Source organism: Somniosus microcephalus, chromosome 12 (assembly GCF_052327205.1).
Source record: "Somniosus microcephalus isolate GS21.2 chromosome 12, FLI_Smic_1.0, whole genome shotgun sequence".
In the NCBI taxonomy this organism is placed as follows: Eukaryota; Metazoa; Chordata; class Chondrichthyes; order Squaliformes; family Somniosidae; genus Somniosus; species Somniosus microcephalus.
Window position 1 is genome coordinate 121,248,717 of NC_140998.1, and position 16,171 is coordinate 121,264,887.

The window sequence follows — 16,171 nt, forward strand, 5'->3', positions numbered from 1 at the left end:
CGAAGCCGCAGTGAGAGGCACTGCGGAAATGCAGCTACGGTCACCGGAACTCAGCACGAATCAAATGGTCTTGAGTACAGTAAAATTTTATCGTTGTGGAAAGACAACGCACGATCAGAACCAGTGCTGGTTCAAAAATCAGGAATGCAGAAAATATGGCAGGCTTGGTCACATAGCTAAAGTATGCCGGTCAGGAAAGAAGACCAGCAACAAAAAGTCACCGCAGGAAAAGTACAGAAAGGTACACAAGGTGACAGAGAACAGTTCGAATGAACAGAAGTCAGATTCAGACGCCAGCAGTAATGAACTGGGTAGTCTAAGAGTACACAATGTTGGTAAGGAAGCAGACCTCCAAACAATTTGGGTCACACTTCAGATAGCAGGAGTCCAAGTGAAGATGGAATTGGACACCGGATCGGCATTGACGGTCATGAATAAGAAAGATTACAAAAGGTTATTCCCACATATTCCCCTACGGGATACAGAGATTGTATTGAAAACATACACGGGGCAAAGAGTATACCCCATCGGGAAGATAGAGGTAAAGGTGGTCCACAAGGGCAAAGAAAGCCGAGGAATGGACTTATATGTGCTACCTGAGGGAGGTCCACAACTACTGGGACGGGAGTGGATTAGGAAAATGAATATGGACTGGCATTCCTTAAAAGCACTAATGGTAGATTCCGGTACAGGGTGAGGGGGAGGGTGAGCAGGCAGAGGTCGTGGTCCACATTGGGACCAACGACATAGGTAGGAAGGGGGATGAGGTCCTGCATCAAGAATTTAGGGAGCTAGGTAACAGATTAAAGAGCAGGACCTCAAAGGTTGTAATCTCTGGATTACTCCCAGTGCCACGTGCTAGTGAGTATAGGAATAGGAGGATAGAGCAGATGAATGCATGGCTAATGAGTTGGTGTAGGGGGGAGGGTTTTACTTTCCTGGATCACTGGGCCTGCTTCTGGGGAAGGTGGGACTTGTACAAGTCGGACGGGTTGCACCTGAACCAGAGCGGGACAAATATCTTTGCGGGGAGGTTTGCTAGCACTGTTGGGGGGGGTTTAAACTAACTTGGCAGGGGGATGGGATACAGAGGGGAGCTGAAAGAGGGGGTGATGTGCTGCCAATTATAGAGAAAAAAACAAGTCAGCTTGGTAGACAGGGCAAATATACAAGGGCAAGGCTGGATGGCATCTATTTTAATGCAAGGAGTCTTGCAAATAAGGTGGATGAACTGAAGGTGTTGATAAACACATGGGAGTATGATATTGTTGCTATCATGGAGACATGGTTGAGGGAGGGGCAAGACTGGCAGCTCAATATTCCGGGGTACAGAATCTTCAGGCGAGACAGGGGGGGGGTATAAGAGGAGGGGGTGTAGCAATATTAATTAAGGAGTCAATTACTGCAGTAAGGAGGGATGACATATTAGCAGGTTCCTCTAATGAGGCCATATGGATGGAGCTTAAAAACAAGAAGGGGGCAAGCACTTTGCTGGGCGTGTACTATAGGCCTCCAAACAGTCAGGGGGAGATAGAGGAACAGATATGTAGGCAAATCTCAGAGAAATGTGCAAATAATAGGGTAATAATAATGGGGGATTTCAACTTCCCCAATATTAACTGGGATAGTCAGAGTGTGAAAGGCACAGAGGGTGTAGAATTCTTAAAGTGCATCCAGGAGAGCTTTTTGAGCCAGCATGTAGAAGGTCCTACAAGAGAGGGGGCGGTACTGGACCTAATTCTAGGGAATGTGGCCGGCCAAGTGGAAGAAGTGCTAGTAGGTGAGCACTTTGGTGACAGTGACCATAATATGGTGAGATTTAAGGTGGTCATGGAAAAGTACAGGGATGGGCCGGAAATAAAGGTTCTAAATTGGGGGAAGGCCGATTTTAATAGGATAAGGCAGGATCTGGCCAAAATGGACTGGGATCAGCTACTTATAGGAAAATCCGCATCGGAGCAATGGGAGGCTTTCAGAAGGGAGATTGAGATCATACAATGGCAACATGTTCCCGTAAAGGTCAAGGGTGGTTCCAAAAACCACAGGGAACCGTGGATGTCAGGGGATATACGAGAATGGATTAGAAAAAAAAGGAGGGCTTTTGGCAGATACAAAAGGCTAAAGACGGAGGAGGCCCTAGAGGAGTACAAAAAGTGCAGGGGGATACTTAAAATAGAAATTAGGAGATCAAGGAGGGGCCATGAAATAACACTGGTGAGCAAAATAAAGGAAAATCCTAAGATGTTTTATAAGTATATTAAGGGTAAGAGGATAACTAGGGAAAAAATAGGGCCCATTAGGGACAAAAGTGGCAATCTGTGTGTGGAGCCGGAAGATGTAGGAGGGGTTCTAAATGAATTTTTTGCATCTGTTTTCACTATGGAGAGGGACGATGTAGACATAGAAATAGGGCGGGGGGACTGTGATATGCTCGAACACATTAACATCGAGAGGGAGGAGGTATTGGCGGTTTTAGCAGGCCTAAAAATGGATAAATCCCCAGGCCCGGACGAAATGTATCCCAGGCTGCTGTGTGAGGCAAAGGAAGAGATTGCGGGGGCTCTAACACACATATTCAGAACCTCTCTGGCCACAGGGGATGTGCCAGAGGACTGGAGAACCGCTAATGTAGTTCCATTATTCAAGAAGGGGAGTAGGGAAAAACCGGGGAACTACAGGCCAGTGAGCCTAACATCAGTGGTGGGAAAATTATTGGAAAAAATTCTGAGGGACAAAATCAGTCTCCACTTGGAGAGGCAAGGATTAATCAGGGATAGTCAACATGGCTTTGTCAAGGGAAGATCATGTCTGACTAATTTGATTGAATTTTTTGAGGGGGTGACTAGGTGTGTGGATGAGGGTAACGCAGTGGATGTGGTATACATGGATTTCAGTAAGGCCTTCGATAAAGTCCCGCACAGGAGACTGGTCAAGAAGGTAAGAGCCCATGGAATCCAGGGTGCCTTGGCACGTTGGATACAAAACTGGCTTAGTGGCAGAAGGCAGAGGGTGATGGTCGAAGGTTGTTTTTGTGACTGGAAGCCTGTGGCCAGTGGGGTACCACAGGGATCGGTGCTGGGTCCCTTGCTGTTTGTGGTCTATATTAATGACTTGGATATGAATGTAAAAGGTATGATCAGTAAGTTCGCGGATGATACAAAAATTGGTAGGGTGGTAAATAGCGAGGAGGGTAGTCTCAGTCTGCAGGACGATATCGATGGGTTGGTCAGATGGGCGGAACAATGGCAAATGGGATTTAACCCGGAAAAGTGCGAAATGATGCACTTTGGAGGGAACAAGGCAAGGGAATACACAATGATTGGTAAGACCCTAGGCAAGACGGAGGGTCAGAGGGATCTGGGTGTGCAAGTACACAGATCCCTGAAGGCGGCGGAACAGGTGGATAAGGTGGTAAAAAAGGCATATGGGATACTTGCCTTCATTAGCCGAGGCATAGAATATAAGAGCAAGGAGGTTGTGATGGAGCTGTATAAAACACTGGTTAGGCCACAGCTGGAATACTGTGTGCAGTTCTGGTCGCCACACGACAGGAAGGATGTGATAGCTTTGGAGAGGGTGCAGAGGAGATTCACCAGGATGCTACCAGGGCTGGAACGCTTCAGCTATGAAGAGAGACTGGGCAGATTGGGTTTGTTTTCCTTGGAGCAGAGGAGGCTGAGGGGGGACATGATTGAGGTGTACAAAATTATGAGGGGCACAGATAGGATGGATACTAAGGAGCTTTTTCCCTTAGTAGAAGGGTCAATAACTAGGGGGCACAGATTCAAGGTAAAGGGCAGGAGGTTTAGAGGGGATTTGAGAAAGAACTTTTTCACCCAGAGGGTGGTTGGAGTCTGGAACTCACTGCCCGGAAGGGTTGTGGAGGCTGGAACCCTCACAACATTCAAGATGCATTTGGATGAGCACTTGAAATGCCATAGCATACAAGGCTACGGACCAAATGCTGGAATATGGGATTAGATTAGACAGGGCGTGATGGCCGGCGCGGACACGATGGGCCGAAGGGCCTCTATCCGTGCTGTATAACTCTATGACTCTATGTCAAACCTAAACGATTGTCCAGAATATTGGACGATGCTAAAGAGGTGTTCCAACAGGGACTGGGAACAATGAGAGGAATTACGGCAAACATCAAGGTTGAAGAACATGCAAACTCAAAATTTTTCAAAGCCAGACCGGTACCTTATGCAATACGACCTGCTGTGGAAGCTGAGCTGGAAGGGCTAGAATGTTCAGGAGTACTGTCTAAGGTAGACTGGAGTGAGTGGGCCACGCCCATTGTCCCCGTCATGAAGCGTTCATCGAGCAACAAGCCGGGGGAACCGGGGAAGGTTCGCATCTGTGGAGATTTCAAGATCACTGTTAATCCGGTGCTTCACACGGTGCAGTATCCGCTTCCGCGGATTGAGGATATCTTCGCTTCGTTGTCTGGCGGGAAACACTTCACCAAGATAGACCTGGCGCAGGCGTACTTACAGATGGAAGTTGAGGAAGAGTCACGCCAGTATCTCACGATCAACACGCATAGAGGCTTGTACCGGTATAATAGACTGGTTTTTGGAGTGGCATCGGCTCCGGCAATTTGGCAGAGGGCCATGGAGCAGGTATTACAGGGAATTCCAGGTACACAATGTTACCTGGACGATATTCTGATTACAGGAGATGATGACGAGGAACACCTTGCAAACTTGGAACTGGTGCTCACCAGATTGAAAGAATATGGTCTTCGAGTTAATCGCCAGAAATGGGAATTCTTTCAGAAGCGGATCTCGTACTGTGGTCATGTCATTGACCAGGAGGGGCTTCATAAGTCTCCTGACAAGATCGAAGCTGTTGTGAAGGCTCCCGCTCCGGATAATGTATCCCAATTGAGGTCGTTTCTAGGGTTGATTAACTATTACCATAAGTTTCTGCCAAATTTATCCACGGTGCTGCACCCGCTGAACGCTCTTTTGCAGAAGGGAGTACCATGGAAGTGGCGCGAGGACTGTAAGAGGGCCTTTCGCGAAAGCAAGGCATTGATCACCTCAGAGGAAGTGTTGGCTCACTTCAACCCAACGCTGCCTATTCGTTTGGCTTGTGATGCTTCTCCATATGGTATTGGGGCAGTACTCTCACACAAGTTGCCAAATGGCCAGGAGAGGCCAGTTGCGTTCGCATCCAGATCATTGTCCTCTGCTGAGCGCAACTATGCTCAGATAGATAGGGAGGCTCTCAGCCTTGTGTGGGGAGTAAAGAAGTTTAATCATTACCTGCAGGGCCAAAAGTTTACGCTTCTGACAGACCACCAGCCGTTGGTATCCATTTTTAACCCTAAGAAGGGTGCTTCGGTGATGACAGCACAGAGACTCCAGAGATGGTCCCTTTTCCTAGGGGCACATCAATATCAGATAGAATTCAAAGGTACAAAGCAGCATGGTAATGCTGATGGGCTGTCGCACCTGCCACTACCTACAGAGGAGGAGGCACCGACGGTTGACCCTGTTGAGTTATTTCACTCGACCATCATCGAATGTTTACCAGTCACCAATGCAAGTATTGAAAGAGAAACCAGGAACGACCCGACACTGTCCAGGGTCTACGAAGTGACAGTGAAGGGATGGCCAGCACATGGCGATCCACTGTTACCGGCATTCTCAGCAAGACGAGAACAGCTGTCCGTCTGTCAAGGAACATTGATGTATGGAACAAGGGTGATTATTCCTCCTAAGTTAAGAGAGAGAGTTCTAAAGGAACTGCATGAAGGTCATCTGGGGGGAGTCAAGATGAAAAGCATTGCTAGGGCTTATGTGTGGTGGCCGGGTATCGACCAACAGATAGAGGAGCTGACGAAAAGCTGCTCAGGGTGCCAAAAAGTGCAAAATGCACCTCCGATTGCACCGCTGCATCCATGGGAATGGCCTTCAACCCCATGGCAACGTGTACATATTGATTTTGCTGGTCCTTTCATGGACTCCATGTTTTTAATTGCGGTGGATGCACATTCTAAATGGCCAGAAGTGATTAAGATGACTACCACTACCTCGGAAAAGACGATCGCGGTGTTAAGAACGATATTTGCAAGAAATGGATTGCCAGAACAAATATGTTCAGACAACGGACCGCAGTTCGTGTGAGAAGAATTCCAGAGATTCATGAAGAAGAATGGGGTGAAACATTATACCTCTGCCCATATCATCCGGCTACAAACGGGTTGGCCGAGAGATTTGTACAAACGTTCAAAAAAGCGATAAAGGCCATGAGCGAAGATCAGATTCCACTACAACACAAGGTGGACAAATTCCTACTGGCATATCGAAACGCCACCCATGCAGTGACAAACCAAAGTCCTGCCATGATGTTCTATAACAGGAGGTTGCGGTCCAGGTTGGACTTGTTAAAACCAAATGTGCGGAGGGAAGTTGAAAACAAACAGTTCCAGCATATAAATAACAAGACCATTCGGAGTTTCGAAATAGGACAACCAGTGTTAGCCCGGGATTATAAAAACGAGAAATGGCAATCTGGAACAATTCGGGCCAGACAAGGACCCCTGATGTACACGGTAGATGTTGGTGAAAATGTAATACGGCGTCATGCTGACCAACTGGTAGAATCGAGAACAAGGGTCGAACCCATGGTTACGGCAGAGACAACCGTGGAAGAAGTTAGTGAACCTGAAGCATCTACCTCAGAAGTGAATGTACCTGATGATGATGTCCAATCCATAAGAGACCAACTAGATGAGTCACCCCAACAACGAGAATCAGAGACCCCTGAAAGGCGTTATCCAACTCGAATCAGGAGGCCTCCTCAGAGACTGAATCTTTGAACTCTTTTGCATGAAGTTGTATATATGTTATTATGTTATGTTAAATGGGGATATAACTGTTAAGCTAAAAAGGGAGGATTGTGGTGTATGTAACCTGTTCCACCTTAAGAGAACTACTTTAAGAGATGTACTACTTTCTCTTGGCTGCTGTATACTGTAATACCGGTGGTGACCACACCGGTATATAAGTGTTGTGTAAGGATTTGCTGGGCAGTTCAGCCCTGACCTCCGAATAGTAAAGACCTGTTAAAAGTTATTCTTGTTGTCTGTGTCAGTGATTGGTCCTAAACATAACTGGGACACACAGACTCAACAGAAGGGAGTTCCAGGATTTTGGCCCAGCGACAGTGACGGAACGGCGATACAGGTCCAAGTCAGGATGGTGTGTGGCTTGGAGGGGAACTTGTAGGTGGTGATGTTCCCATGCATCTGCTGCCCTTGTCCTTCTAAGTGGTAGAGGTCGCGGGTTTGGAAGGTGCTGTGGCGAGTTGCTGCAGTGCATCTTGTAGATGGTACACACTGCAGCCACAGTGCGCCAGTGGTGGAGGGAGTGAATGTTGAAGGTGGTGGATGGAGTGCCAATGAAGCAGGTTGCTTTATCCTGAATGGTGTCGAGCTTCTTGAGTGTTGTTGGAGCTGCACTCATCCAGGCAAGTGGAGAGTATTCCATCACACTCCTGACTTGTGCCTTGTAGATGGTGGAAAGGCTTTGGGGAGTCAGGAGGTGAGACAGTCGCCGCAGAATTCCCAGCCTCTAGCCTGCTCTTGTAGCCACAGTATTTATATGGCTGGTCCAGTTCAGTTTCTGATTAATGGTAACCCCCAGGATGTTGATAGTGGAGGATTCAGCGATGGTAATGCCATTGAGTGTCAAGGGGAGATGGTTAGAGTCTCGCTTGTTGGAGATGGTCATTGCCTGGCACTTGTGTGGTGCGAATGTTACTTGCCACTTGTCAGCCCAAGTCTGAATGTTGTCCAGGTCTTGCTGCATATGGACATGGACTGCGTCAGTATCTGACGAGTCTCGAATGGTGCTGAACAGTGTGCAATCATCAGCGAACATCCCCACTTCTGACCTTATGATGGAGGGAAGGTCATTGATGAAACAGCTGAAGATGGTTGGGCCTAGGACACTGCCCTGAGGAACTGTGATGGTGGGGACCTCAGGAATAGGCCGATATGCATCATCCACTCAGCACTTCTTGCCGAAGATGGTTGCAAATGCCTCCTCCTCTGGTCCTCTAATGTCTGCTGGCAGTGGCTGAGTCCTGAGGATAGCCAGGTTGTGCAGCATGCAGCACACTACAACGAAATGGGAGACTCGCTCAGGCGAGTACTGAAGGGCTCCCCCGGAATGGTCCAGACAGCGGAACCGTTGCTTGAGCACGCCGATTGTGTGCTCAATGATGTTCCTGGTCACTTGTTGGCTGTCATTGTATCGTTCTTCAGCAGGGGTGCTGGGCACATGGAGCAGGGTCATCAGCCAGGTGCACAAAGGATAGCCCTTGTTCCCGACAAGCCAGCCTCCTGCGTGAGCCGGGGCTTCAAAAATGTCTGGCGCAGGATGAAGGCATTGTGGCTGCTGCCTGAAAAGCGGGCACTGACAGCTAGTATGAGCTGCCTGTGGTCACACACCAACTGGACATTAAGCGAATGGTATCCCTTCCGGTTGCGGTAATCCTCGGCATTCTGTAGAGGTGCCCGCAAAGCCACATGCGTGCAGTCAATGGCGCCCTGGACCATGGGGAAGCCCGCTATTCTTGCAAATCCCATTGCACGCTCTTGCTGCTTGTCCGGGGTCATGGGGAAGGAGATGTACTGACATCTCCTTCTGAAGAGGGCATTCGTCACCTGGCGGATGCAGCAATGTACCGCGAACTGGGAGATATTGGTAATGTCCCCAGTAGCGGATTGGGAGGAGCTGGTGGCATAGAAGTTGAGAGCCACCGTCACCTTCACTGCCACCGACAGAGACGTCCTGCTCCTCAGCTGTGGCTGCAGATCTCTCTGAAGCAGGTGGCAGATCACAGTGACCACCTCCCTTCTGAATCGCAGCCTCCGAACACACTGCTCCTCAGACATGTTGAGATATGAGAATTGCTGGCGGTAGACCCTGGGTGGGTAAGGCCTCCTGTGCCGACGCCTGTTGGCACTTCTCCGTCTGGCCATGTCTGGCACTCTCGCTGAGCGTCTCTGAGCCCCTTGAATGCAATGCAGAAACCCAACGTTTCCACCCATTGCAGCCCCCATTATACGAGGCGACTCAAGGCTATGGCACTGAAAGTTAAATCCAAGTACAAAGCTCTGGCCTGAAGCCAGAAGTACCTGTGCGAGTGCTGAGTCAAAGCAGAAAGCTCTCTCCTTTTGTCTCTCTCCAAATCTCTCTCGCTCACACAGGAGTGGAACAAAGTGGCTGCCACAAAGATTGCAGGAAGTGTCGCCTTTAAATAGCGCCCCCCGCACCCCACAGCGACTGGGAACCGTTCCACTCAACCAGTCGCTGGGGGCGCCAGGCGCACAGAAGCGGGGCGCCACTGAAGTTCCGGTTCAGGGCGCACAAAGGGCGTTGCACCATCAAATGACGTCAGGATCTGCGCGCGCAGCTGAGCAGGCGCTGCAGTTTTGCGCCGCCGCTAAATCTTGACTGAAGTTCGCGAGAGGCGCAGATCGCGCCGCGCCCGGGCGCTAGCCGCTTCGCGCCCCACTTCTCCTCCTCCTAAGGCGCTAGCGGCTGGCGCGAACTGAATTTCTAGGCCATAGAGTTTATGATCAGAGATCTCGTAATAATGTCATTACATCATTAGAGATTTGTGGGGGAGCTAAGGTTAGCCTCGTGAGGGGAGACATTTATCATGCATCTAATGGAGGAGCACCAGCTAAATTCTGAATATGCACTGACCCTATTTGGGCTAGTTTGTGATAACTTGCAATTGAATAAATTTCAGCAAGTTGTCACTTAGTTGCATGCCGCCGGGCAAGTTTTATTCTGAATTTAATGTATTGGTTTCTTAATTTAATGTGTGTTTTCATTTAAAATTTGTTCACTTAGACTCCTGTTTTAACTTACATTTCCTTAGCTGTCTGCTTTTAATTTAAAATTTGCTTGCCATTTCTTACCGAGGCAAACATCCCAAACTCAGCTGCTGCCCTCTGCTCCCTGAACGCAGCTCTTCCATATGATTCCTTCTAACTAGAGAACTCCTCTCCAGATTCCAAGTCCTGACTGCTGAGGGCTGTTCCACTTCCCCCTCACACCAGACCTATTTTTCCCCACAATTATTTGGCTGCCTGGTGTAGGCCTCCCTCCGACCCATCAAACGACTTCCCTGCCATATATTCAGACAATAATTAACCCTCTGCATGGCATGTTCTGCAGTTACATTAGAGGAAAATGTTCAGTTTGTTAAATTTTCATAGGGTGGAAGAAAGATTCAAAGGGAATCTTTGGGACTTGTGGAAAACAATCAATTTAGCTCATGAAGCTAATCTTTTCAGAATTAAATTATTCTTCACATATCATAGGTAAGGCCAGCATTAATCACACAGAATGCTTGTCACTCCAAGACCATTCCAACCAGAACGAGATGATCTCCCCTTCACACACCCTATGCCGATTATAACCACGTAGCCATATTGAGTTATTTTCAATAATGAAGGACAATGCAGTAGATAGATAAGATTACAACAAGAAATAAATTTGTTCATTTTGTTTTTTGAAAGTAGGGTAGTCAACTCGTTAAAATGATATATTTCAAAAATAATAGTTAAAATGATGATTACTTTATACAAGAATAAGGTTAACACCACTGGTTCCAGTTGAGATCATTTTAAAGACCGAATTATCCATATTAAATTGCGCATTGTCAAGCTGGCCTAATCAATGCAGAATAATTAATAAACAATACAAGGTTTTGCTTGTGGCACAAATTAGACAATAATTGAAAATATACAGCATCAAAATGACTAAAAATGTATGCAGTATCAAGATAAATATGCTTAGACTTAAGTATAAACACGCTGAAACTAAAATCAACTGTAGTGTTAAAACTTTCTTATAAGTTATATTAAATGTCTAATCATTTCTTAAGGAATTATTCTTCATGATTAGAAAAATAATCTCTTTATCCAATCATTCCCATAATGTAAACATTGTACAATGTTTGGGGAATTAATTGGGTCTTAACAAGATATTTTTTCCAACATTTTTATTATCTGGATATCCTTCAATTTTTGTGTACTGAATATTATACATTGTTCTTATTTTACTAGACAACATGGAAACAGACATCAGCTATCTCATTCTTATATTTCTCATTCTTATATTGATGATCATATACAAGCCATGATTCTGTGATCCCAGTGTGGAAGCTGTATTTGCATGGAGCATAGATAGGAGATGGAGCTACACTATTCTAGCCTGCCTCTCTAACCCATGCTCTCTGAATGCAGATCCTGCTGGAAGCACAGAACCTTCCCTATACTGTTTTAAATATCACAGCAAAAATAAGTTCCTTACTGTTCTGGCTTATCCAGGAGCTTTACTTCTTCCTCTTTTGACTTCTCATAATATTTGCATATCTTGACCAGTTCTTCCGCCTGTGCTCTCTGTAATGCAAGGACATAGTTAAAATGATTATCCAACAATTACAGGACTTCAGTACAACATTAACAAATCAGTAAAATGTATTGTGTGCCCAAAGTTTGAACCTGGTCTACTGAAGCAGGCCCTTTAGGCTAGCATGTGCTTCAGAAGACATCAGTGGCAAATATATACCCAATTTTATGATAACATTTTTGTAGTGCTTACCTTTGGATCAAGAATACGCCTCGTCACTTCCACCCACAACCTAGAATGGTGTGAATTTAACAGAGCAAAGGAGGAAAGTACTCCAAGTAATGCTATAACGTTTGTGGTGAAATAAGTCTTATAAGTATATACCTTATTCTACCTGTGTATAGTTTCCTATTGTAATCTATTGTAACCCTGCTGTTTTCTTGGTTGGCCAGGAATGCTGATGTACTCTGCTGTGCCATTGATTGTCCTGATCTGTTACTTCGCCCCTGGCTCCGCCTCCTAGTTCACTTCTGAGAAGCTGGTCAGAAGGCTAACATGTGTGTTCTGTTCTGTCCAGTTCTAAGCTATTAAAAGCCAACTGTTTGAGTTATAATTACCAGTCTCTGTAGCTATTTAAGGTATATCAATTTTAATAGCTTAGAACTGGATTTGATACCGTCTCAGCGGCCGCCTACGGATCTACAATAGCCTCAGTCACGGTTGACCAGTCCAGACCGCATCCACTATCAAAGTCTATGATGGACGTTAAGGTAAACGGACACCCGACGACGTGTTTAATCGATTGCGGGAGTACTGAGAGTTTTATTCACCCTAGCGTCATCAAACCGTACTCACTAAAGGTGTACCCTACCCAGAGCAAAATCGCGATGGCATCTAAGTCCCTCACTTCGGAGGTAATCGGTTTCTGTAAAGTAACACTGACTGTTAAGGGCACAGAGTATAAAGATTTTAAACTCCTTGTGTTGCCGCAGCTCTGCGTGAAACTAATTCTAGGCCTAGATTTCCAGTGCCACCATGAGAGCGTCACACTTGCATATGGCGGATTCCAGCCCCCGCTCACAGTTTGCGGCCTCTCCACTTTAAAGATAAGCCCGCCATCCCTGTTTGCGAACCTCGCCCCAAACTGTAGACCTATCGCGACCAAAAGTCGACGGTACAGTTCGGAAGATAAAAATTTTACAAAAGGAGTAGGAAGGCTACAGCGGGAGGGTATCATCGAAAATAGTAATAGCCCGTGGCGTGCTCAGGTAGTGGTGGTTAAAACTAACGAAAAGAAACGGCTCGTGGTCGACTACAGCCAGACCATCAACATATATACGCAACTAGACGCTTATCCCTTGCCTCGCATCTCCGAGATGGTGAACCAGATTGCCCAGTATCGTGTGTTTTCCACTATTGACTTAAAGTCTGCCTATCACCAGCTCCCCATAAAAGTAGACGACCGTCCTTATACGGCTTTTGAAGCAAATGGGCGCCTGTACCAATTCCTGAGGGTACCCTTCGGGGTCACGAATGGAGTTTCCGTTTTCCAACGGGAAATGGACCGTATGGTAGATGAGAATGCGTTGGAGGCAACATTTCCGTACCTGGACAATGTTACTATCTGTGGACGCGACCAACAGGAGCATGACCGGAATCTCGCTAAATTTCTAGAGACTGCCCAAAAGCTAAACCTGACCTATAACGAGCACAAAGGTACTTTCAACACTACTCATCTGTGTAATCTCAGCTGTGTGGTAGAGAATGGGGTAATCGGGCCAGACCCTGAACGATTACGCCCGCTTAAAGAACTACCACTGCCACATAACCCTAAGGCCTTAAGAAGGTGTCTGGGATTCTTCTCTTATTATGCTCAGTGGGTGGCCAACTATTCGGACAAAGCCCGAGCCCTTATCAAGTCAACTGTTAAATCTGTGAGTTGTTCAAGTAATTAATACTCAGACTTAATCAGTAACAATAAAACAGGTCTTTACTGGTTGGAGGTAGGGACTATACGTAGGTCTTTACTTCATGCCCACAGGCGGGAACTGAGGGGAGATCAGTACCCACAGTACTATTTATACCCCTATGGCCAGGAGTGGTACTGTGTATCACTACGCCCAACAAGTAGTGCAGTCCTGTCCATAGGTTCAAAGTAGCACACATATTACATACACAACATTCCTCCCTTCCTAGCTTTACAGTCATCTCCCCATTTAACATAACGTAATAACATATATACATATATAACTTCAGGTTTACATAACAGAATAACATAGATACATAGGTAACTTCATGTCAAAACAGATCACAGATTCAGTCTCTGCGGAAAACAGTTCACAGATTCAATCTCTGTGGTGGAGTCGGTTCACGTTGCTGGAGTGACTCATTCAATAGTCCTTCCATGGATTTAACAGTTTGAACTTCCGAACTGAATTGGCTCCGTTCGGAGGGACCACGTGTGTGATCTGGTAGAGGTGATAATGGTTCAGATGGGTCATCTTCTGTTTTTACTTTTCCTTTTCTGCTTCTTGGAGACTCTCTGGGCTCCATTGTCAGCTGCCACAGCTGCCAGCTGCATGCGCAGTTCCTCCTTCTCTTCCTCCTGTTTCCGTCGTAGAGCCAGCTTCTCCCGATGTTCCGTAGACTTTTGGTGCTCCTCCATGATTTCTGCACTTTGGGAGTCGAAGTTACAAGCTGGGCAGGACAGGACATCGTAATATTCGGTGTCGTCCACCAGGTCATAGTAATATTCGGTGTCGTCCTGAGCTAGACCAGTGAGAGGGTCGTCTATTTCCTCCATACCCAGCTGGACGTTAGCCAGCTCTTGTTCCAAATCCAGACATCTTTCCTGAAGAGACTTCTTCATGTGTACCTCTGCATCCAGCTTTTTCTGGGCTTTTAGCAAGTCGTTTACTAGTGACCTCATTTGTGATTTTAATACTTCAACTTCCTTTGGAGATTGATTGATCGGACTATGCAATCCCTCTACCGGAGCAGCTGTTTCAGCGGTCTGTTGTTCTACGTTGACATGAGTCAGCGTACTTTTGGCATCCAAGGGCTGCTCTGTTGCAGTCATCTCAGTCTGTGTTGCCACCTCAGCTCTTCCAATAACCTTTGAGAGCTCCGAACCCCTTTCGTTTGAATATTGAAGTTCGTGTTCAAGTTTTTCCCATTTCAGAGTCCTGTCCTTCAGCATATGCAGGAGTTGGCTGACCGTTAACTCCTCTGACATCAGACGTTTTGTGTGCTCCTGTTCCATTTTCTCCATCAGCTGCTTCTGTTGTCTTTCCAGATTCTCCAACTCTATATCAAAGAACTCTTTCGTTGCATTCAACTCTTGCTCACAACGGCGAAGCATTTGTTCTAATTGCTGTTGTAGTTTGAAATGGAGTTGAGTTCGAGCCCGGTGTCCCTCAGAAATGGGCACATCAGTAGACTTGCCAGACTCAGAATCCACAGTTAAACTATGTTGTTGTTGCTCAGTGGAATTCTGTGCTGAAACTTTGTCTTTTGCACCTGAGTTGGGCTTACCATCATCCGTTCCAGAGTCTGGGCCGACTATCTTCACCGAGTTCTCACTCGTTATTGTTTGTAGGAAATGCCAGTCCATATTCATTTTCCTAATCCACTCCCGTCCTAGTAGTGGAGGACCTCCTTCAGATATCACATATAAGTCCATTATTTGACTGTCTTCGCCCTTGTGGACCACTGCAACCTCTATTTTCCCGATGGGGTACACTCTTTGCCCCGTGTATGTTTCCAATATAATCCCCGTATCCTGTAGGGGAATATGTTGGAATAACTTTCCGTAATCTTTCTTATTTATGACCGTCAATGCCGATCCAGTGTCCAATTCCAGTTTTACTTGGACTCCTTCTATCTGAAGAGTGACCCAAATTGTCTGGAGGTCTGCACCCTTACCAGCGTTGAGTACTCTTAAGCTAGCCAGTTCATTACTGCTAGCATCTGAATCGGACTCCTGTTCGGTCACCTTGTGTACCTTTGCGTATTTTCCTTGCGGTGACTTCTTGTTGCTGGTCTTCTTCGCTGACCTGCATACTCTAGCTATATGTCCAAGCCTACCACAAGTTCTACATTCTTGGTTTTTAAACCAACACTGGTTCTGATCATGCGTTGTCTTTCCACAACGATAACATTTGCCAGAACTCACACCCAATTTGTGTGCACTGAGCTCCGGTGACCGTAGCTGCATTACTGCCGTGCCTCTCGCTGCGGCTTCGTGTGCTGCTGCCATAGTGACCGCCTTCTCAAGCGTCAGCTCATTCTCCTCGAGCAGTCGCTTTTGTGTATCCTGTTTAAATAAACCACACACAAATTTGTCTCGAAGTGCCTCTGTCAGTCCCGTTCCAAACTGGCAATATTTCGCTAATTTACGCAATTCCAGCAAATAATCAGCATTGCTTTCATGCTGTAGCTGCCTTCTGTCGTAAAATTTAAATCGTTCCGCTAGCATCAGCGGCGTGGGGTTTAGATGATCTTTCAGGACAGTAACAATCTCATCGAACGTCTTATCCGCCGGTTCATCTGGTGATAACAGGTGTTTCAATTGCCCGTATGTCTTCGCACCCATTAAATTAAATAATGTTAGAGCTTTATCTTGGTCACGAATTTTATTGGCCTTACAATAATTTTTTACTCTTTCAACATATATGGCCCAATCTTCGAGGTCACTATCAAAGGTGCTAATATTCCCGTGTTTAGGCATTGTAGATTTGCAATTTCTCAGATTTTCTTTTCTTTACTTGTTATCAAAGATGGCG

General features: G+C 46.4%; 1 protein-coding gene across 5 annotated transcripts in view; it reads right to left on the reverse strand.

The window, feature by feature from the left end:
- Positions 1-16,171, reverse strand: part of LOC147109492 (formin-1-like) — a 706,352-nt gene that overhangs the window by 319,484 nt on the left and 370,697 nt on the right. For all 5 annotated transcript variants that reach the window (XM_086003485.1, XM_086003484.1, XM_086003488.1 and 2 more), the window contains one exon: positions 11,349-11,437. In XM_086003485.1, coding sequence (XP_085859611.1) covers positions 11,349-11,437 — 89 coding nt within the window. The remainder of the gene's footprint in view (positions 1-11,348; positions 11,438-16,171) is intronic.